Below are 23,974 nucleotides of genomic sequence, written 5' to 3' on the forward strand. Positions count from 1 at the left end.
GTCCCCACAGCAGGACAATCGGTAACATTTGTAACCGACTAGGCCAGTGTTTCCTAAATGGTGGGTCCCAACCCACTAGTGGGTTGAGGGAAGGTACTAGATGGGTTCCCACATTCTGGAACAGATTAACCCATCTCTGGTCCCTAAACAAACATTCTTCTCTTGGCCTAGGGTGGAGGGGAAGCCTTGGAAGTGGGGTGTGGTGGGATGGAGAGCAAGCTCAACCCACACTCACCCTGCAGTAGCAGCTCCTGTCTGATGGGGCTGGGCCCAGCTCCCTCTCCAGGCCACACTAAGTGACACTGTGACCCTGTGTACCAGGTTGCAATGCCCACAGTAAAGAGCCAGGCCCAGCCTGGTGGGACAGGAGCCATCACTGTGAGGTGAGCTCGCTCTCCAACCCTCCTCTTTCCAAGGCCTCCCCGCTGCAATGGGCTGGGAATAGGTTTGCGGTGCCAGAGCAGAAGATGCATATATGTAATGGTAGGTCGTAAAAGAAGAACAAAAATACATTTTTAGTCATTGAAACATGTTCTGGAACACTTATTATTTGAGCCACAGAACTTAACATTTAAAAGATTTGTTCATGCATAAAAGGATTGCTACAAACTTTTGGTGCAATAAAGTTTTTTCTTTATTTATATGCTAGAGATGCACTAAGAAGCTATCTAATGAAAATATAATCAGATCTAGGTCACTGAAGGGAAGGAACAAGCACTTTTTAATAGAAACCTGGAAATCTCTCTTATGTTAACTGTAGTAAACTTACTCTGCAGTCCATTTAGTCCCCATTGAAGTCAGTGGGAGTTTTTTTCAGGCAGGACAGCAGGATTGGATTGTTAATTTGTATTTCAAATGGTAATTTTTTTGCCTATACCCTAATATGCGGGGAAGGTTATCAGAAAACTGAGAAAAATATGTTCAAACTCTATTAATTTATGAAATAAATATTTTGTAATTGGCATTGACTTTTTTTAGTGAAACTCATCCCATGATTTGGCAGGTAATTTACTTCCCAGTTGTAGATGCCATGCAAGGATAAGTGTTAATATTCACTGTGAAAGGAGAGAGAGAGATCATTATGAAACAGATTTCAAATTACAGTATCCATTGGCTGGAATTTTCAAAGGAGCCTAAGGGAACTGGGTGCCTAATTCCCTTATGTACCTTGGAAAACCTAACGCATTGTCACGTGCTTAGAGCAGGGAAGTGGAAATCTTTTTATTTTGTTCTCAGATTTTCACTCACTATTTGACATTGAGCGAGTAACAACCTTGCTGTTCTTAAATTTTGCCCTTTATAAAGTGTGGTGTGAGGCTTGATGCATTGCTGTTCATCAACAGATTTCAAACCTCTGGCAAAAGCTACTTTTTAGTTCAACACAGTGCAGCATTATTTGCTTCCAGGAAACCAGAGTCTCTTGATTATGATAAATCTGTATTCAATGCACTGGTTTCCTAACATTGGTTGCAACTGATATATATATTTGTCATTTATTAATCTCAAAATAGTATACAATGTCTGTAGCCAGTATGCTTGGATTGGTAAATAAGGATGACACCACTGCATTACTTTGTAAAATAAAATTTTTAACACTGTAATTTAAAATTATGTAAACCTATGTGGCCTAGTATAAAAATACCTTTTGAAAAGAAGTTGTTTTACATGTCCACAGAGAGAAACCTGCCTGATCTTATAAAGTGTTTGGAAAAGAATAAGAAAAAAAATACCAGAAATAATTAGCCCCTTTGGTGTTTATAGTTCTTGGAACATGTTCAGAAGAGGGGCACTTCTGCTTCTGGACATGTGGATAGTCTCAACCTCCAGTGATTTGCTACCTACCCAGCAAGGTGCAATGGAAAATCTCGTGCATTATGTCTGGTGCCTGAGGAGTTAATCAAATTCTGTCTCAGAATTACCAGCCAAGCAGCAGACTTCACTGTCTGCAGTGGGTGCAGAGAACATTGCGGAGACTGCAGGCTCTAGTTACCAAGTCTAATTACATTCATATTCTCAAATATTCCTACTGTATTTCAAAACCAAACATTCTCTGGCCTCTTGAGCATTTCAAAAGCTGTCAAAAAAGTAATCAATAGAACAGGAGAAGACTTGGGCCTACATATTTATGTTTAATAATTTCTCATCACATGAAAGTAACATTTTATTTTATTGGAAAACAGAATGCAGCCTTGTGTCTGGAGGTGGACAAGCTCCTTTCAAACAGCATCTGTGGAGGAGAAGAATGATTTGATGTGTCTTTTTATGCTTGGTCTCTCTCCAGATCAGTATGAGAAATGAGTAAACTGATAAAGTGGTACAGTATGTTAGAAGAGGAATAACAGAGCTACATAAGTAGGATTACCAGCCCTGTGAGACTCATTTACATCCAATTCTGAGCATTATATATTAGTTGCTTACCCAACATCCCTATCACTAATAAGGATCACAGAAAATAATCTGTGGCCACAATATGCTATCTTTCTTTGCAGACTGTTACAAATAAACTGGTGGGAGAGAAAAGGCAGAGTAGAAAATGCGGGGGGGGGGGGCAGGAGGAGGAGGGGGAAATCAATCTTTTGTAGTTCATGCGCTGAATTCTTGGTTCTTGCCAAGATGTGCTCAGTACAATAATGGAAATGGAAGGAGGCAAAGGTGACTTTAAGCCACTTGTCACTTTCTGTATTCTCAGTCTAGCTCACGACTGCTCTAACTTGTGCTCAGCTGCAACAAAGCCAGCAAGAAGCCATTCCACAGATGAGAACAGCTGGTGAGCAGTGAGCTGCCACAGCCATACTTCCTCCCTTGGGCAACACTGTGCACGTAAAGACATATCCTATCCTCCTTTTCTTCTACAACCATTGTTTGAAAGGAGCTTGTCTACTTCCAGACATGAGACTGCATTCTGGTTTCCAGATCCCCCTATGCCAGACAATTACAAAGGTGGGCCAGCCAGAGCTGTTATACTGGCTGCATGCTGTATGGGGAACCCCTGCATGCCCAAGCGCTGTTCTCTGGGTATTCGTTCTATCTGCCTGGACGTAAAAAAGAATTGAGCCCTGTTTCTTGAAGTTATTTTTAAAGTTCATCCCACTGAACTCAGTGAAGCTGAACCAAATTGTAATTTGGTCCACATGTTTCTTTTCCCCCAGCATAGGAAACTTTAAGTTACTATAGGGTTGATCCTTTGCAGAATTAATTCTGCATTAGTTTTCACATGAACTCAGGTAAAAGCCCCTAAAAAGAACAGAACTCAAGTAGTTTGGCAGCTTCTAAACACATTGTTTTAGCTTCAGCTCAGACAAGTAAACAGAGGCAGTCACAATATTTAACACTAGATCAAGTTGACTGTGTTATAGTAACTCACAGTAACATATAAGCCAAGGCAGGATTTGAATACCTCCTTTGGCTCCTCACTATTAAATCTTCCCTTAAGCCATTTTATGGGGACTTTCCAACTTCTTTACTTGGAGAGGTATGCAAGGTTTCCCATCTTAAGTTTGATAGCTGTGAGTAACTACACAATAGCTGAAATCAAAGCCCAAAAGCTATCATTATGTTTATGGGTACACTAAGAGAGGAAGAATGGTGAAGTGGTTAGGGCACTACCTGAGGACCCAGGAGACAGAGATTCAATTCTCTGCTCTGCCACAGACTTCTTGTGTGACCTTGGGCAAGTCATATAGCCTCTCTCATTTCCTACCACACAGGGGCGTTGTGAGGATAAATACATTACAGACAATGAGACATTCAAATACTACAGTGGTGGGGGCCATAGAAGTACCATAGATTACCCTAAATTTAAGGGTAAAAATCTTACCAAAATGTTGAACTGTCAAAATTCATCTAAATAACCATTAATATTGGAAACAGAAAAAGCAAAGGGGTGACTCTCAGAATTAAAGCTCTTATTGTACATAGTCATTATGCGATTCTGAGATTCCAATTCTTTTCTCTCTCTCTCTGCTAATATGACAGTGATATCTTTAAATCCTATTTTACTGACTTGAATACGAAATATACTCAGTACAAATGAATGTATAGGGCCTTTCATCTGAGAGCTCAATGAACTCTAAAAATAGCAATTAATCCTAGTAACACCTTTGAAGAAGCCCATTTTAGAGCTGGGGAAATGCAGGCATGAAAAGGTTAAGTGATTTCCCAAGATCATGTAGCAAGTCAGTGGCAGAATCTGGAGCAAAATCCCAGATCTCCTGGAACCCTATTGTGTGCACAAAAGTAAACAAGACCTTTACAGTGATAGGTTAAAATAAAGAACCCTCCCAGGTATACTCAACAGGCAGTTTTCAAAGATGACTGCACAAGCATCCATATACTGTGTACATGCTTTATTTTTTCGCTTGATATGAAATCACCTCTCATCCTTCTCCCTTCCCCCCACTCTCCTTAAGAAAGGGGAGGGCTAGAAAACTCTGAATAGTGAATGTGTTTCTGCAACAGATTAGCATCAGGTGTTGGAATGTTAGGGGTAGCATGGTTGGGTTGCAGTTATAATATATTTGGAAATATTCAGTGTCTCTCGGTTTCAGGCTTCTGCCCTGTTGATGTGCACATTTTGAGGTGGAGAGCTATAACATGCAAGAATATTGGCCTCTTTAAGAGTTGCCAACAGATTTTTTACACTATTTATCCTCCTTTTTTGGTCTGTGTTTATTGAGGCAGGTTTCTTTGTTGTTTTTTAAAGAAGCCTACTTTAAACAGATGGAAAATGGGATTTACAAGACTAGCTTTGAACGTCAATGTCTTTCACTGTGCAATCAAACACACTGCTGACATGTCACAGTTATACACAGCATTAACAGCTGAAAATGGGATTTTGAGGGACGCAGGGATGGCTCTGTATCCATAATACATTTATCCCAAGGTGCATTCATGCATCTACTATATTTAGGTAGTTTTTAAGCTGATTTAGATGTACAACAATCAAATTGGAAAAAGAACAGTTCAGTCATATTAAGCTGTGATGTCTAATGTACAGAGTCACAGTAGAAAAGTGTGAACCATTTAAATGGCTACCCCTCCAACCCCACTCCACCAAGTGTCAAACCCTCCCATGCTAAAATGAACAGAAGGATAATAATCCATGGGAGCTTTAGAGGGAAGGGATTGGGGGTGCAGATAAAGAAAGAGGTACAACCTCCAAAATTTGAAGAATCTAAGTATGTGAAGGTAAAGGAAGTTCCAACCTACAGATCTAAGATTAGCTGCAAGTTCACTGGCTCTCCCACCCTTAGCAGCACATCAACATCCTATTGTTCCACAGCGAGTACACAGCAGATAAATTAGCAGAAGTACCCAGGGGACCGTGCTTCACAGAGTGACTTCCCAGTGATATCTCTGACCTATGAAGCCCCAACTGCAAAGAGGTATCCAGATGGGGTTTTGACAGGCTCTGGAAAATAGGAAGAGCAGTCCCCCTTCCAAAGGTTTAGGAGATTAATTTTTACTCTGTTTTGGTCCCCTTTACACCTCATAGCAGAGGGTCCATGAACTCCTAGGCACCATAAATCCATGCATGGATTTGAAATGAGAAGAAGGACAAGTTTACACCATAACTGCATCTTAAGTAAACCAGAAGGAGTTAACCATTTAATATAACAGGAGGATTATTCCTATAGGCCTCACATTCTTACCCAACTTAGGGCTTGACTGTGCTACGTAGGAACCACACGACTCCAGGTACAGCATGACCACTGCTGCAGTACTTCAGGGAGTGCAGCATACCCTCCTATCTCCACCCAGCAGGTTCTGAAGGCCAGTGCATATGTTAAGAGACGGGGTCAAGGACCTCTCTCTCCTTGTCCTCCTTGAGTACCTCCTTGGTGTATGGAAAGGAGTAGCCCCTGTACTTCTCTAGTGTGGGGATTACAATTGTGTCTGGCTATCATGCATACTGTAATGGGGTCAGCACCCGCCTCTCAGGTGTGCCCCCTTTTCTCTGGCCGATATGCCTGCAATCACAGTCTTTTTCATGGGGCAGCATCCACCTCTCGCAGGCGGCCCCCCTTTGGTTGGTTGGGTGTGAGCATGCTTTTGTTTTTAGTTCTTTCAATGAGGTGGCACCCACCTCTCATGAGCACCCCCTGGCTGATGGGTCTCTTGGTGGGTCTTCAGTGACTCAGCCCTCCGACCGAACCGTCTACACTGTCCCCCCCTTCCACGGTATACAGTCGCAAGTTCTTATCATGAACCTGGTATGGGACCAAAGCTCTTAGGCTTCTTCCCAGAGGCACTGCCTTCTTCAACCACCCAGCCGGGGCCCATCTCGGAACCTGCAACTGGTGATGTTTCAGTAGGGTTCCCTGAGCTCACTCTTCAACAAGACCAACAGGGCTCATCTTGGTACCCTCGCCTGGTCAGGCCAAGTCCTGGACTCAGCCTGCCCACACTGATCTTTTCATGGTCCTGCTGCTACTCTCTCCAGCCAGCCAGGCACCTTGTCTTCAGAAGCCTTCCCTAGGCTTCAGTCCTGTCTGCGGTGAACTTTCCACAGTTAGCTGTCTGCAGTACTGCTGCACTTTCAGCCAGCCAGTCACCCAGTCTTCACTCTTCGAGCTCCAGGCAGCAACTGAACTTCTCTGCTCTGCTGCTTGTCTAATATAGGGCCTTTCTGGATTGGCTGCTCCATCAGCCACTCTAGTCTGGCTGGAGGACTTCTTGCTGCTCTTTTCAGGGGCAGGATGATGCAGGGCTAAGAGGCCTCCAGCAGGGGCCTCTGGACTTAGTTCATCCTGCCACGTGCCTCCCCCTTCAGACAGGCTTGGGGCAGTGGTCTTTTCTCATGCCCGCATTAGTCAGGGTGTACTCCACTTGGGCTACCTCTCCCTCTGGCTCTCTTCAGCCTCTACCCAATAAATAATTAAAATCTTGCTGGTTTTCCGCAGCTGCCTTTGGCTCTGGCCCTCCTTTGGCCTCTGCCTCTGGCTTCATTGTCTTACTGCTTTTGCCTCCACCTCTGGCTCCCTTCGGCATCTGACTCTGGTTTCGCTGTTTCGTTGCTGTGTCTGCCTCTGGCCCTTCTACGGCCTCTGTCTCTTCCATTGGTCCTACTACCTCTGGCTCTGGCCCTCTTTTGGCCTCTACCTCTGGGGGAAATAGTTTTACTTTGTGTAATGACACATCCACTCCCAGTCTGATGTGATTAGGCAGAGCCAGAGCCAGAAGAGTACCCAGAAGTTACCTACTACAGGACAGGCCCAACAAAGAAAATAACAGAATGCCACTAGGCAACACCTTCAGCCCCCAACTAAAACCTCTCTGGTGCATCATCAAGGATCTACAACCTATCCTGAAGGACAACCCATCACTCTCACAGATCTTGGGAGACAGGCCAGTCCTTGCTTACAGATAGCCCCCCAACCTGAAGCAAACACTCACCAGCAGCCACACAACAAAAACACTAACCCAGGAACCTATCCTTGCAACAAAGCCCATTGCCAACTGTGTCCACATATCTATTCAGGGGACACCATCATAGGGCCTAATCACATCAGCCACACTATCAGAGGCTCGTTCACCTGCGCATCTACCAATGTGATATATGCCATCATGTGCCGGCAATGCCCCTCTGCCATGTACATTGGTCAAACTGGACAGTCTCTACGTAAAAGAATAAATGGACACAAATCAGACATCAAGAATTATAACATTCAAAAACCAGTCGGAGAACACTTCAATCTCTTTGGTCACTCGATTACAGACCTAAAAGTGGCAATTCTTCAACAAAAATACTTCAAGAACAGACTCCAATGAGAGACTGCTGAATTGGAATTAATTTGCAAACTGGACACAATTAACTTAGGCTTGAATAAAGCCTGGGAGTGGATGTGTCATTACACAAAGTAAAACTATTTCCCCCTGTTTATTTCCCCATCTCCCTCCACTGTTCCTCACACGTTCTTCTGAACTGCTGGAAATGGTCCACCTTGATTATCACTACAAAAAGTTCCCCCCGCCTCCTGCTGGTAATAGCTCACCTTACCTGATCACTCTCATTACGGTGTGTATGATAACACCCATTGTTTCATGTTCTCTGTATATATAAAATCTCCCCACTGTATTTTCAACTGCATGCATCCGATGAAGTGAGCTGCAGCTCATGAAAGCTTATGCTCAAATAAATTTGTTAGTCTCTAAGGTGCCACAAATACTCCTTTTCTTTTTGCGGATACAGACTAACACGGCTGCTACTCTGAAACAAAAATATAAGGGAGATTTTAGTGACCACACAACACCAACAAAAATTAATGCTTCATGACAGGGCTAAAATCCATCACCAACAGGCATATTCATACACTGGAATCATTTATATTGACAACCCCTTTTGTTAAAATTGGCTACAAAGTTCACACTCCACAAAATACACTCCTACTGTATGTGTGAGACTGCATAGGAACCTTGATAATAAGTTTCCATACAAAAAAGAACCCTTAGGTATAATTTAAAAAAATCAGATTTGGTATTTTTGCTTTTTCAAAATGAAGCTGACATGTAGTATGTTTGTTCATAGTGACAAAGGTTTATCAGATGATAAGTAATGAAAATGCGATCCACTCGACACACAGTGGAAATAAATATGAAGGATTTTTAATAAAAAACGCAAACCCAATATGATTTGAACACAATATCTTTTGAAATTTATAAACACAGACATTTTATGTATTAGGGTGGAAATGCTACAATTAAAAAGATCTGCGAATTTATAGATGTTAAATTAGCTTTTAAGAAATTATGTTGCTCTACAAATATTATAGAAACACAATATTTTAGTATTAGCCACAGAGGTAAGAAGAAAATATGTTTCCCTAACTTGTTTCAAGATTCTCTTTTACCTTGGGCATGTTATGTAATCACTCCATGCCTCCATTTTCCTACCTGTAAGATGGGTTCAATAATACCTACATCTGACAGGTAAAGAGAATTCCAGTTTTCTCTGTAATTAGAGCTGGTTTCCATCCCACAGGAAATTCTATAATTTCAAAATTTGGTTTCTGGATTGGGGCAGAAAGTTGAAATCGGGGAATATTTCTCAAAATGAAATATTCTAAAAATATTTCATTCAACTTTATTGAAACATCTCATTTCAATAATATCAAAATGTTTCATCTCAACTTCATTATTTTTACTTTTACATTTTATTACAACAGAAGTCTAAACAAAATGTGAAAATTTCGACATTGAGCCATTCCTGAAAAAGTGTTTTGATTATGCTGAATCAGCATTTTCTGATGGTAAATTGTTCTGTTACACAATTTGCAACCAACACTACTCTAATTCTAATTTCTTCTTTCTAATTGCTCATAAATTTCTCAAATAAATTCTTTGGGGGTGAAATTTTGAGTGTTTGGTTTCAGCCTGAAGGTGAATAGTCTTTGGAAAAGTTTGAGCAAAAGTTATTCAGCTCTTTTTGAGGTATTCAAGTGTGAGTGGGAGGAAGAGGACATAATACACATTTTTCCCATATATGTAGACACCCTCATTTCAGCATTTCTTCACTATCAAGAGATGCTATCAACACTGATCATATTGCTAGTGAGAGGATGAACTAGAAGATTTAATATAGACAGAAATTTCATAGTATTTAACATAGCAGGGAAGAACGAAAGTACAATCACATCTCTTCCTTCAAAGACATTCTAGAAAGCTTTCAAAATGGGATAAATGACAGAATGAACTGAGAAATGAGAGAAAGAATTTAAGCTTTCAAAATAGGATAGGAATTAAATGGTACTGTAGCATAAACTGGGAGAGTCCTACAGCTTTGCAGATCTCACAGCATAAAGAACATCCGTGACAACTCTAAATTTTGTCAAAAGCTGAACCAACAGTAATTTTCAGGTGCCTTTGAATTTTTCATACTGAATAGCAGAAGCTATCTTCAGATGCATGCTGTCAAGGTTCCTCCCCCACTCTGAACTCTAGGGTACAGATGTGGGGACCTGCATGAAAAACCTCCTAAGCTTGTCTTTACCAGCTTAGGTCAAAAACTTCCCCAAGGTACAAAATATTACACCCGTTATCCTTGGAATGGCCGCTACCACCACCAAACTAATACTGGTTACTGGAGAAGAGCTGTTTGGACGCGTCTTTCCCCCCAAAATACTTCCCAAAACCTTGCACCCCACTTCCTGGACAAGGTTTAGTAAAAAGCCTCACCAATTTGCCTAGGTGACTACAGACCCAGACCCTTGGATCTTAAGAACAATGAACAATCCTCCCAACACTTGCACCCCCCCTTTCCTGGGAAATGTTGGATAAAAAGCCTCACCAATTTGCATAGGTGACCACAGACCCAAACCCTTGGATCTGAGAACAATGAAAAAGCATTCAGTGTTTTACAAGAAGACTTTTAATAAAAATAGCAGTAAATAGAAATAAAGAAATACCCCCTGTAAAATCAGGATGGTAGATATCTTACAGGGTAATTAGATTCAAAAACATAGAGAACCCCTCTAGGCAAAACCTTAAGTTACAAAAAAGATGCACAGACAGAAATAGTTATTCTATTCAGCACAATGCTTTTCTCAGCCATTTAAAGGAATCATAATCTAACACATACCTAGCTAGATTACTTACTAAAAGTTCTAAGACTCCATTCCTGTTCTGTCTCTGGCCAGAGCAGCATACAGACAGACCCAAACCCTTTGTTTGTCTCCCTCCTCCCAGCTTTTGAAAGTATCTTGTCTCCTCATTGGTCATTTTGGTCAGGTGCCAGCGAGGTTACCTTTAGCTTCTTAACCCTTTACAGGTGAGAGGAGCTTTCCCCTGGCCAGGAGGGATTTCAAAGGGGTTTACCCTTCCCTTTATATTTATGACACATGCACTGATGAAAGAAAACCAAGAAAGAAGCAAGAGTGCTTGGCAGCTTCCTAAGGCTTCTTTGCAAAATCAAAGTGTTAGGCACATGTGGGAATCTCTCAGCGGACAGCCATGAGTGATTTGATTAGTACAGGTTCAAATGCCAACTTTCCCATGCTATCACAGCAGCCTAAAGCAAATCAAATGCAGTCATTCCCCAGTGCTGCCAATTTCACCCATTTACTTCTCACCGGCTAACTTTTGCAAATTGAACTTTACTGTTGTTACCTTGGTTCTCAGATTTCCAGCCATTAGTTCTGTAAAACTCTAGAAAGTCTCACTTGATTTAGTTAGCTGAAATACTTAATAAAATGGAACTGTATTTGCTGAATCTATTTATTTATTTATTTGGCCTTCGAGCTCAACCAATAAAATAGCTGCACATTTTACACAGAATACATATAACTTGTATAGAGCAAAATAAAACCACCAGACACCTCATATTCACAGCACTTTCTAGGCTTTGCTCTCCCCATCTCTAGTTTTCACAATGGGAGCCTGTTTTATAAAAAACAATTGAACTATTAAGGCTACAATGGTAACAAAATTTACTGTTGTGTGAGAACATTTATCTTAATATATCTAGAGATCTGAGTAATACATCTTGTATCTGACAGAAGTCTGAATGTAGGCAGTGCTCCAGCATGAAAGATATGGCCAACAAAGAGAGTATGAAGAAAAAGAAATCAAGGAATTAAGGTTGGCTCTTTGGGGCATTGCTTACTTAGCCAAGGGAAAATCTGGAAGTGGGTAGTATTAACCTTGGAACACTCCACTAGAATTACACCTAAAACTGGAGCTCAGAAAACTGTTCACAGAACATATTTATTCAGGGCCAGATTTCTGATAACCATTGCTCCAGTTTAGAAACCCGTTCCTTCACAAGTCCTACTACTGACTTAAGTGGAAGTACTAATAAAGTTAAGGTACTATTCATTGTGAATAAGTCTATTGCAATCTGGCACTCAATGACGTTAACGTCTTTTTTTTTTCCAGTTCATTCATTATTTACAAATAGATACAGATTTTATTAATTTGATAAGTATTATTTAGTGAATGGCCTTTACAAACATTTTCAGCCAACAGATTGCTCATAAATTATGTGTCATGATTATTACTTGGATCATTTACTATTCCTAATTGATTACTTATGTTGTGATTGATCACCTAAGACATTGCCTATGTGACAGAAGTTGCCCCAGTTTAACAACATAGATCTAGCTAAATGGATCCAAACCCATACTTTAATCAGTTTATCTTAATCTGGTAATTTTCAAATGAGAATTAAATAAATTTAAACATGGAATAAACTGACGTTGTGTGTCTACATTGGGAGTTTGAACCTGTTTAATTAGATTGATTTAAAATTGTTTAAACTGGTGGGACTTTTCTCATATAGACAAGGCCTAAGTCATATGGTAGTGATTCCTGCTCCCTGACTGGCTACCTCAAAGCTACCAGTATGGCCACACAAATGTATCTGGTGTGCTCAGGCAAATACATATTTGCAAATAAATACTTGCTAGCACAAGTTTTCATGAGAAGCTAATAAGAGGGGCTGAGTATCCCATCAGTGTGAAACTGCAGGGTTTTTTTTCTTCTTCCAAACAAATACTGATGAACACTGCAATAAATAGGACTATCCATATTTAGACTGACAACAGTCATTCAAAAACAAAGTAGATGTAATTTCCTGGCTGTTTAGATCACAGATTTGTAAAAGGAAGAAAACTCTAGCAAGCCTTCTTTGTAATATATTACAGCTTTATCAGTAATTGCATTGGCACATCATGTATTGAAATTAGAACAGGCTATTATCTACATTCTGTGTTTTAATTAAAAGGGAAGACAAATTCTTTACTGCACCTGTACATTATAGAAAGCATTCAGTTGCCAATTAAGAAAGAGACAGATGGAGATAGGTAAGGTATGTAAAACCTAATTTTACAGCATACTTTCCTTCCTAAGCAATTTCAGTTCATCTGAGGGAAAATACATCTTCAGTGATGAAATCTACAATCTAAAAAAGAAAACCCGATTGTACGGCCATTACACAGATAATGTCCTGAGATGATGAGCAGCAACCATTGTGGGTAAAATCTACCCCTGTGCAGAGGGCCCGCACAAGCAGGATGAACCATTTAAGTCCTAATGAAGCCCTATTTTGAGGATGGATTGCCTTCATGCTGGCCCTCTGCAAGGGGTAAATTTCACCTTCTGAATTAAAGTTCCATACTGTTTAGGCTAAATTCAGGATTAGTGATGTTTAGGAATAGAGCACAACAGAACCTGTACCAATAGCAAAGGTGCAAAAAAAAAAATGGCATGGCAGCTGAGAAAGCATGCAACATGGTGGAAGCAGATGTTGGGCTTTACAGCAAGAGTAGTGTCTAAGGGACTTGCAGAGGCCGAGCAGGTTTTAGCTTCAACGAAAGGGGGTATAATTTGTTAAGGCACACCCAGAGCTGGTGCAAAGGATGGTTTGGCAAAGTCAAACCTGCCCTCTTTAGGGGAACATATGGCGCTGCAAAGTACCCATTCATGGCAGTAAGCACATTCTGCAGAGTCCAAACAACCTCCATTAAAGATATGTTTTCAAAGATGATGGGGGCAAGTGCCTCTGACTATGTATTGAAATAAAAAAGGTGGTATCCATTACATTGCAACATCCATGCTACTCATTGTAACCATAGCTTTGCTATAGTCCCTTTGCTAAGTTTGTCACTAGCACCCTGTCTAAATATTTGTATTTTGCTGATATTCCTCTATAATGAAATGGTATGCCACATGCAGTTTTTAGGAATGATGCTAAGAGAATTTAACAGGATTTGAGTTAATTTAGTGCTCACAAAAGTGAGGAACCCAAAGCATTTGGTTCCATTGCTTCCTAGCACAGCTGTACCAAATGCATCTCATCTCTGCCTACAGCAGCCTCTCTTGAGCAGTGTATGCCATTTGTGCTGAATTGTGACAAATGGTTTTGTAGTTTTGCTATGTGCACAAACAACGAACACTACAGAACACTACCCAGGGCCAGTCTGCTCCTGATCGAATTCACCATTTACAAAGCAACAGGTAGAGCATCCTCTGCAAATGGAGGAGGGGAAAAACTGGTAAATCTGGAAGGTTAGGAAGGGGGAGATCAGAAGGGAAATGCCATGTCTGCCATACTGTGTCTCTGCCCCTGGGATCCCATAAAAGATCCTTCTCTCTAGCTCTGAGAGGATGTACTTCCATGGTACTTTGAGGGCCGGACTGAGGTAGAGCCAGGGACCCACCCACTACTATCAACAGCATCATCCTTGCTGACCCCTTATCCAAGTGGAACTTCATGTACTGTAGTTTGAATCAGTATAGATTCCTGCTAGATCCCCTCTGTGAGTACTACTACAGGGGTTCTCTGTGAAAGCTCTGTTACCTAAGCATCATCGTAGTGAACAACACCTCCTCTGCAGGACTAGGGCTTCCCTTCGTGAATCGCTGGGATTCATGGGGTTGGGATACTTCACCTCTGCCAGTTCCCCAACTCTCTTCCTTCATGAGGATGATCTGGTAAATTCTGCAAGGTTAGTCATGGAGAGTTTTCAGGTTACCTCTCTGTGTAATGACAAGGGATTTTTATTCCCATCTGGAAAGATTTGTTTTTCTAGCTGATCTAGATGTAATCATACATGATGGACTATAAACTCTGCATTGATGTTTAATATTTTCCTGCACTCAACTGACCTTTTCTTTTTTTTCCCCTCCTCTTTTTGAAATCAAACAGCTGACAAGGTCAATGATGACTTCTATTCCAAACGCCGACACCTTGCAGAACTGGCTGCCAAGGGAAGCCTGCCACTGCACCCAGTGCGCAGAGAGGAAGACAGAACGTACACGCCTGACAATGGCACGACCAGACAGAATGGGCAGAAATCCAAAGTCTCAAAGATGCACACACACCCCTTAGCTTACAACTCCAACTTCAAAACCTGGGACCCCAGTGTCCAGTCCCTCCGACGGCAGACATATGCAAACAAGGGGAAGCACAGCACAGGAGAACCAGCAGCAAGTGACCCACTGACAACTCGGAACCAGCACTATCTGCCCCCACAGCCATATTTCATAACCAACAGCAAGACAGAAGTGACTGTTTGAGATTGCTTTTGAGAAAAAAAGATCCCTTAAAAACAAAAAACACACACATAAATAACTGAAAGAGGCAAAAAAAAAAATGATATCAAGAAAGAAAGGAACTTCCACTTGGACATTCCTGCTATGAAGCCAATTGTAAGGCAAAGAGTGGGTTAATACCATTCAGCAATACACTGAAGGTTGAATTAGAAACACCATTTGTATTTCACACTGGAAAACAAACCCTTGTGACTAATTTTTTTTTACTTGAAACTGAAATCCATGATGAGAAGTAGCACAATCTAGAGAAACTTTATGTCTGCTTAAACCATTTACACTATGTTCCTGCCTTGAGACAGAGAGCCAGTGAGAGAGAACAATATACTGTAATACATTGTTTTGGTCAGGAATTTTGTATAAATTCTAATAATAATAATCACTAGACCTGTGAAAACCCAAGTGCAAATAACTTGGTACCAGCCCTAACATTATTGTACTTTCATGCCATCACTATATGAAGCGCAAAAAAAACCCACAACCCAATAAAATAAAAAAAAGACAAAAGACTCTTTCATGTGAATCCAACGAAGACTGTTACAATTAAAAGCATATGGAAACTTTCTGGCTGGCAGAGAGTCCAGAAGGACAACAACAAACACAACAAACTTTTATTTTAGTTTATTTTTGGTTTCGTTTTAAAGTTTTTTGAACCTCCAAAATAAGAGACATATCATATGACAGAATGTGGGGTGAGGGGTGCGGGAAGGCGGGGGCAGGGTCAGAAAACCACTCCCCCTCCGTCCTGTTTTCCAGACAGAAGGTAACAACTCTCACTTTGCGGACTGTCAAGACTTTTTCTTCACCTGAATGTTTTGCCTATATTCAACTGCTTCGGACTGAAAATAAATAAGCGTGGGTGGTGCCTTTACTGTATTGCTATTGTTCAATGACAGTCTTGTTTCTCAAAGTGAAACCCGTGTTCTTTTAAGCTTATTTCCTCATGTTTTATTAAAGTATTAGAAGGGTTCCACCCCCATCAGCCTCTCTGCCCTCTTTTGTTGTCAAGAATGAAAATTCATGTTTCACCTCCGTGTAGTGGTTGCAAGGTCAGGAATATTTAGTTAGCCCCTCATTCCCTATGGTAAACCATAATTTTCCTACCTAAAATCCCCTATAGTCTTTCATTCTGTATTTGCTTTTAGGCACAGTAGTTCTCCTTCAAAGTTCAATTAAATGTTACATGGCATATTGTCTTTTCTCGTTCGCTTTCTGTTAGTGGTGTGCCCCCTCTTGGTGGGCTATTTGATAAAGGGGACTACTGCACTAGCTTCAGACATCACAAGGGTCTGGGTTTAAAATCAGACTCATGGTCTCGCCTTACTGTGGTTCTGATGACTTGGATACATTTTTCATATCAATAAAACCACTCCAGAATTTGGCACAGTTAGCAGCCTGGCAGTCCTGGAATGGTAAAATGTGTGCACATCAGCAGTGAAGTGAATAATTGTTGTGAGACTAAGACTGTGTGGCAACAGCCTGACACACCAGGCAGTGCAATCTGTATTTCACTTTCAGCATGCACTAAAATCCCTTCCCTCCCAAAAAAGAAGTCATTTGGCCAAGTCATAAACTAACCATCCCAATACAATTTATATTGTCACTGGCTGTCAATTCTCTTGAAGATTAGTTTCATAATGTATCAGGACATGATTGGCTCCATGAGTCTGAGAACCGTATGCTGTAAAGTGAATCAAAAGTGGGATTTCTTAACTGTATTCAGCTGATTCAGGCAGTATTTCTTCTTAGATTTTTGCAAGGACGCAAGAGCAGAGAAGTTTTAAAGAGGCTAACATAACAGGACAGATCACTTATCCAGCCATCTCAGAACTGATTTGCATCCTGACAATATAGGCATCACTCTATAAGTGTGCTTCTAAATTGTATAATCATCTATTTTAAGCCTATGAGAAGTAGACAAAGCCTATGGACTAATCCTTTGCACATACTCCAAGTTCTCCAGTATCTCACTTCATTCCTTTAAGCTTTATTGCCTTCACAACTGGCTAACTTAATTTGACCCTTTATGGAATGTTGCTGTTAATCCATATGCTTTAGATACACACTTCAGCTGCACTCTTATCCACACAGATTTTTGTGTAACTTGAGCATATTTTATGTGGAAATATTTTAGTAACTGTATGTTCGGTAAGTAAACCCGTGTTAATACTTGTTAACAACTACAGAGTTTATGATACCAATAATACTTCCTATGATAAAATGTTTGTTTGTTTTTTAAGAATGTTTATTTGTAAACATATGTATTCACTATATTAATATGAATTTCTTACCTGGCAATAAAACTGATTCTATGTGAATCCGATTTGCTGGCTCATTCATAAACTTCTATCACTGGGCCAACTCCTGAGTTCCTCATTCAGCTTTTAAAAAGTCTTTACAAACTCCCTCTGAAGCCAATGGGTCTTGCCTGAGCAGAACTGAGGAGTTGTGCCTTTATTATTTGTATCATGCAGGAAGAAAGTTCTCTTGCAAATGCAGGCTGTCTCTTATCTGTGGTCAGTATGCACTTTGCTAGCATTTGAACACTGCACACCTGATTAATTATTTTAAAGTTTTGGGAGAAAAAAATTAAAGACACATAAGGGCCAAATCCTGCTCTTTGAAATGCATGGGAATTTTGCGATGGAACTCAATGGGACTGCAGGGTCCGATTCATATAGTGTGCACTGGGGTGATTGTAGATGTAACACTTCAACTCTTATGCAGGAGTTATCAATTACAGAAGAAACATTACATTATGGCTCTGTAATATAGTGATTCACTTGGAACAGAAATAGCCTTTGATGGGCCTCACTACAGCTGATAATGGCCCATACACCTGAGAGTAAACAAAAATGTCAGCTGGGGAAAACCAAAGTATTTAGTTAGCTTCCAAGTTAATCTTCAGTATCATGCAATGGTGTGGTCTGGTATTTAAAACAAAGCACTAGAAGTCAGATCTGGGTTCAAGTCCAGCTAGTGCCACTGACTTGCTTTCTGACCTTGGGCAAGTCACTTAAACAATAACTACTCAATTATGGTTCCTAAGAGGCTGTGACATGTTGGGTAGGGAAGAAAATCCATCACCATAGCCATGGTGTATGGAGGACTTATCAGTCTGAAAGGCATAATGGATGACATCCTCTTTTGCGCCCTTTTATACCGTGTAAAATGAAATGGGCCCTAAAAGCTCCATATCAGGCCAGAGGAGGATTCCCACAGCTCAGGCATAATGGAGACAGCCATAAGGGTTCCCTCTGAGGACCCCCTCACAAGATCTGGTGTAAGGGTCTGGAGGGACATGCTAAGGGTAAGGCCACAGCACACAGCATTAAGGAGATTCCGGGCAGTAATGTGGGCCCCGGAGCAGCCCAGGGAGCCTGGTGTAACCTAGACAGAGATTCCTGTGAATCACAGAATCATAGAAATGTAGAACTGGAAGGGACATAACTAGGTCAGCTAGTCCAGTCCCCAGCAGGACTAAGTATTATCTAGACCATCCCTGACCAGCCCTGTTTGTCTAACCTGTTCTTAAAAACCTCCAATGATGGAAATTCCACAATCTCCCTAGGCAATTTGTTCCAGTGCTTAACTACCTTGACAGGAAGTTTTTCCTAATGTCTACCTTCAACCTCCCTTGCTGCAATTTAAAACCACTACTTCTCGTCCTGTCCTCAGTGGTTAAGGAGAACAATTTATCACCCTCCCCTTCATAACAACCTTTTATGTACTTGAAGACGTATCATGTCCCCCTCTCAGTCTTCTCTTCTCCAGACTAAGGGCTTGGCTATACTTGCAGATGTAGAGCGCTGGGAGTTAAACCAGCCTTCGGAGACAGCAGCAGGGAAAGCGCTGCCGTGTGTTTACACTGTCAGCTGCAAGTGCAGTGGTGTGGCCACATTAGCAGCTCTTGCAACGCCACAGAGAGTAGTGCATTGTGGTAGCTATCCCAGTGTGCAAGTGGCTGCAGCATGCTTTTCAAATGGGGGGATGGGGTGGAGTGTGACAGGGAGCATGTGGTGTATATGTGGGGGGAGAGACCGTACGTTTTGGGGGGCAGAGAGTGTGTCAGCATGCTGTCTTGTAAGTTACTAGCCCACACTGATGTCCACTCCACCATGTATTCACTACTATTGTTACCTCTGATAGCTAGATTAAAGCTAGTGTGGGTATACCTACCTGCACTACAATCACATTCATTTGGATAGCTCAGTGGTTTGAGCATTGGCCTGCTAAACCCAGGGTTGTGAGTTCAATCGTTGAGGGGGCCATTTGGGATCTGGGGCAAAAATTGGGGATTGGTCCTGCTTTGAGCAGGGGGTTGGACTAGATGATCTCCTGAGGTCTCTTTCAACCCTATTATTCTATGATTTTCTGTATAAACATACCCTTAGCTGTGCTGGAGCTGTTCAGCTAGTAAAAACTAAGAGACTTATTTTTATCACTGAAGTCAACTGATCTTGCTCGGATTACATTGAACGAGACCATTTATTGAATGTGAGGATGCCATTATTCATTCTCACTCTCCAGCAAACAGCTATCATGTAAAAAAAAGCATCACAACCATGCACACTCATGCGTCTATTCAGCCCTCTTTGGGTTATTTTATAATTTAAATAAGACCACTACTTAAATAGACTTCTTCCTTAAAATTACCATGGGCATACATTCTGCCCTGGGGCAGTATAAGAACTGACTCTGAATCAACGCATCTGGAAACATGCAGCTGTTATTCAAGGAAGTGGGTGAAAACTGTTAAAAAAATCCTCACTTATACTTTTGCCATTTAAAACTCTTGTAGTTATGTATTAATTGTTAAGTTCATAGAAATTAGAGGGAAATCAATATTTGTTTGAAGGATTCTATATATTAACTCACAGCCATGACTGAATATTAATATGTGTGTTGTACAACTACAAATAAACTGTTTATTCTCCTGAAAAGACACCATGTGCCAGAGTAAAATACAAGGACCTATGCATAGGCTGTATTTTGCCTGGAAAGTAACCAGCCTCAAAGCAGAATGTTTTCCTTCTTCTCCTCCAACCTGCTCTGCTCAGTTTTGCTTCTCTTTCCTTTTTCCTCTAAAAGAATAAGTACAAACTTGGTATTCTCCTTCCCCCCTGTTAACTGAGTCTGCAACATGCCACATTTCTGATCCACCTTCTCAAATTCTTTCTCCAGAGTCTTTTATCCATTCTGCTGCTTGAACTTCCCTCTGTTCAGTCCCTGAGCTATTGTGATCCTTAGCTTCCCCTTAGCCTCTGAAGCATCTGTGTAACTACTCACCTGCATGTTTCACCTTTGTGCATTTAGACTTCTGTTGCTTAATGTTGTATTAGTGTTAAATGTAATTTTATACATTTTCACCAAAATAACTGCTCTTGTAGATTTCTTATTTGATAACCAACAATATTTATAATGGACCTGCCACAAATATTCCATATAAAATGCAATTCAAATAATTTCTGCAGAACAATTCTCTCTTACAGGCCCAGGTAGTAATTCAACTCACATGTGAACTTCCCATTATTTCCGGTTCATTTGTTTAGCGTTGGGTTGTTGCTGAAGCTGTGTGCTAGCCGCTCTCTCTTCTCCCCCTCCCCCCTTGGAATAATATGCTTTTCAAACTAGATTAGAGAAATGGAAAGAAAATCTTCTTTCATGTTAATAAAATTATGGAAGGCACATTTTTTATTGTAAATGCCAGCTATGCTTTGCTCTCTGCCACATTCTTAAAGTCATATAGGAAGGATCTGGTTAAAAGAATAGCTTTAAAATCCATGATTTTTAGAAGGGTCATTCTTTCTACTGTCAGATTTTTAAATCCCAACCAGGACTACTCGGAGACATTCAACCAGACAGTGTTACACGTACAAAAAACCCCAAACAACCAACAACAAAATCACCCAGAGTTATAATTGTGACATGTAGTTTTGTCATTTATCGTCCCCCTCCCCTTAAATTTCCTCCTGGACTGTAGAATACAGATTTATTTAACAATAATATTTAAAACAGTTTTGTGGGTAAGGGATAAAGTCCTTCCCTTTTTTCCTCTTCAGAGGCATAAAATATACAGAATCCCAATTCTATATTCAGGAGATAATGTAGCATTTGCTCTGGTTAATGTCTATGGAATATACATGTACTGGCTGAGCACTGTTTCAACTGTAGGACCCTGATGCATGCTAAGCCCGGGGTTCCCAGCCACAGCTATGCACCTCTCTCTTTACCCTAATTATAATCCTCCATTGCACTCCTGTTCACCACCATTTGCCTCCCATGCACAACTAGAGCAGATCAAGTCTCCTTGCAGGTTAGAGCACACACAGCTGAATGAGTGGTACAGGCACTGCCTGGCACAGCTGAAAGCTTAGGAATTAACTATCAGACCTAGGGACAGAGCCATATAGTATGAGTTAAGAGAGTGCACTGCCTGAGCTGCAGTGACTGGAAGTAGTATGTCTGCAAGAAGCAGGACTCGGAATAATGCCTCTGTGTGCACTGGACAATCACATTCACCTTTAGGACAGCTGTAACTGGCAGATCCTCCCAGTAATTGTGGGGAATGTGATGGACTGGGCCAAAGCCATGCCTCAGAACTGCACAGACATAATCCCTTTCTGTATGTTCAGGTCCACTGCCATTTTTAGCAGCTCCCTCACTGTGCCCAGAGCACACACCATTTCAGCTGCCTTCTACAGAGAAATGTTGCTGGCAAGGGGCCTCATTTGCTCTTTTCCTCCCACTGAAGTTGTCTGTGCCTTTGAGACGCTCTCAGAGAGTTGAGGTCCCAACCCAGCAGTATCACCTAGTGTTGGTGGCCTGTCTGTTGGCTGTGTTGCCCAGAGGCCAGAGTCCATTGGCCAGGGGTAGGGGAATCTGGGCCCTCCCTACTCCAGTGGGTTCAAACCCAGGGCCCTACTAATAATACTTCAAATATGTGACCTAGGGGCAGGTGTCCTTACACCTGTTCCCTGGGCTGGGAGAACCTCCCATATTGCAAATAGCAATGATGGCAGCAGTCGGTCCCAGTGCTGAGGGTCTGTATTGACAAATTCCTCAGCATGACTTTCAGGGTCTCATTGAACCAATCCACCAGCCCATCCATCTGTGCATGATAGACAGAGGTCTTCAGGGATTTGATCCTCAGCAGTTTGCACAGTTCCTGCCTCAATTTGGATGAGACATTGGATTCCTATCAGTCAATATTTCCCTCAGTATTCCGACCCTCACGAAGACCTTCATAAGTTCCTTTGCTAGGATGGGTGCCTTCATCCTGCATAGAGGGATGGCTTCAAGGGACTCCACTGCATAGTCTGCTAGCGTTAGTATATAATGGTACCCTGATGTGCTCTTCTCAAGCGGACCCACTAAATCCATTCCTACCCATTCGAAGGGCATGCCCATCACTGGGAGCAGAAACAGAGGGGCCTTTGGCATCCCTTTGGAGCATGAAGCACAGAAGTTGCACATCTCTTTGTGGATGCCCATCCAGAAGAATCTAAGGACCACTCTTTCCAGTGTCCTTTCTCTCCTTAAGTTCCCAGGCCCTGGCACCAAGTGGGCTAGGTGTAGCAGGTTCTGGCAGAACTTCCTGGCTACCAGCAGTTGTCACCATATTTTTGCGTCTGGGGGCCTCTCATCACCCAGCAAAGCCACTCATTCTGAAGTGCAAAGTGGGGTCGCTACTTTGCCCATTGGGTTTTGCCCAACTCCCCATTGGAGACAGCTACTCGCTCACAGGTGCAGCTCAGCATCTGGCTCTCCTATTGTTCCCATACAAAGTCTTCATGTTCTGGTAGCCAATTGTGGTTTACTGCCTTGGGTGCCCGCTGGATTGGTGTTCCTGGATGGCACTGTCTTCCACTGTGTTGTGGCCCATAAGCCCGCTCATTTTTTGATCTGGGTTGGTTTTTGAGAGTGTCCCGCTCTACTGCTTGAGGAGCTCCCCAAATCACTTACAGTCCTGCCCTAATATGACTGGGTAGACCAGTGTGACTGCTAGGCTGACTTGACAAGTCTCCATTTAGCCTCCTACCCTCAGCTGCACTTTTGTTGAAGGGCAGAGTCACACATCCCTGTGGATGCACTGGAGGTAGATCGGAGCACCTGACATGTTGGGGGATTCTACCAAGCTTGCCCATACAGTGGTTTGGTTACACCCATAGTTTACCAGGTCAATCACTTCAGCTCCATTGACCCATACCAGCAGCAGCATCTAAGCCAGATCCCTCTTACAGGCTCTTCTACAGAGAAATGTTGCTGGCAAGGGGCCTCATTTGCTCTTTTCCTCCCACTGAAGTTGTCTGTGCCTTTGAGACGCTCTCAGAGAGTTGAGGTCCCAACCCAGCAGTATCACCTAGTGTTGGTGGCCTGTCTGTTGGCTGTGTTGCCCAGAGGCCAGAGTCCATTGATTGGCCAGGGGTAGGGGTGAACATGGACAGCAGAAGGTGGTGTCTGCTGTCCATGCCTGCCTGTAGCCACAGTCCATAAAGAGGCAATCCCGCCTAAAATGCCTTTCCTGCCCACACTTAAAGCAGCTTCACTTTGGGGTCGCGGTCAGCTGGTTCACTTGAGGCCACGGGGCCTCCCGGTGAGGCATATCACCTGCCTAGGCTACCCCAGTCCCTTCCGCCTCTGCTTCTGGGTCCCATCCTCAGGGCAGAAGCAACCCAAAGGGGACAGCTGGTTCAGCCACCATTGACTTCCCCTCCTATCATGGCCCTTACTAGGGGAAAGCGTTCTGGTTCTGGGGTCCCCATCTTTGGTGTCAGTGAGGCTGGACTGTCGGCCACCACATAGTTCTCCATTATGCAAGCATTCCACCACCTGCTGAATCAGGTGCTCTTGTTGTGCCTGATGCTGTGTTGCCAGTTCCTGGAGTAGCTGTTGCTGCTGCTGCTGGGCCACTTGTTGCTGCTGGATC

At 42.1% G+C, this 23,974-nt stretch overlaps 1 protein-coding gene across 2 annotated transcripts in view; it reads left to right on the forward strand.

The window, feature by feature from the left end:
* Positions 1-17,363, forward strand: part of SHISA9 (shisa family member 9) — a 248,845-nt gene extending 231,482 nt beyond the window's left edge. For both annotated transcript variants that reach the window (XM_048867059.2, XM_048867060.2), the window contains one exon: positions 14,642-17,363. In XM_048867059.2, coding sequence (XP_048723016.2) covers positions 14,642-15,012 — 371 coding nt within the window. In that variant the 3' untranslated portion in view covers positions 15,013-17,363. The remainder of the gene's footprint in view (positions 1-14,641) is intronic.
* The last annotated feature ends 6,611 nt before the right edge of the window (positions 17,364-23,974 follow it).

Source organism: Caretta caretta, chromosome 10 (genome assembly GCF_965140235.1).
Source record: "Caretta caretta isolate rCarCar2 chromosome 10, rCarCar1.hap1, whole genome shotgun sequence".
Lineage (NCBI taxonomy): Eukaryota > Metazoa > Chordata > Testudines > Cheloniidae > Caretta > Caretta caretta.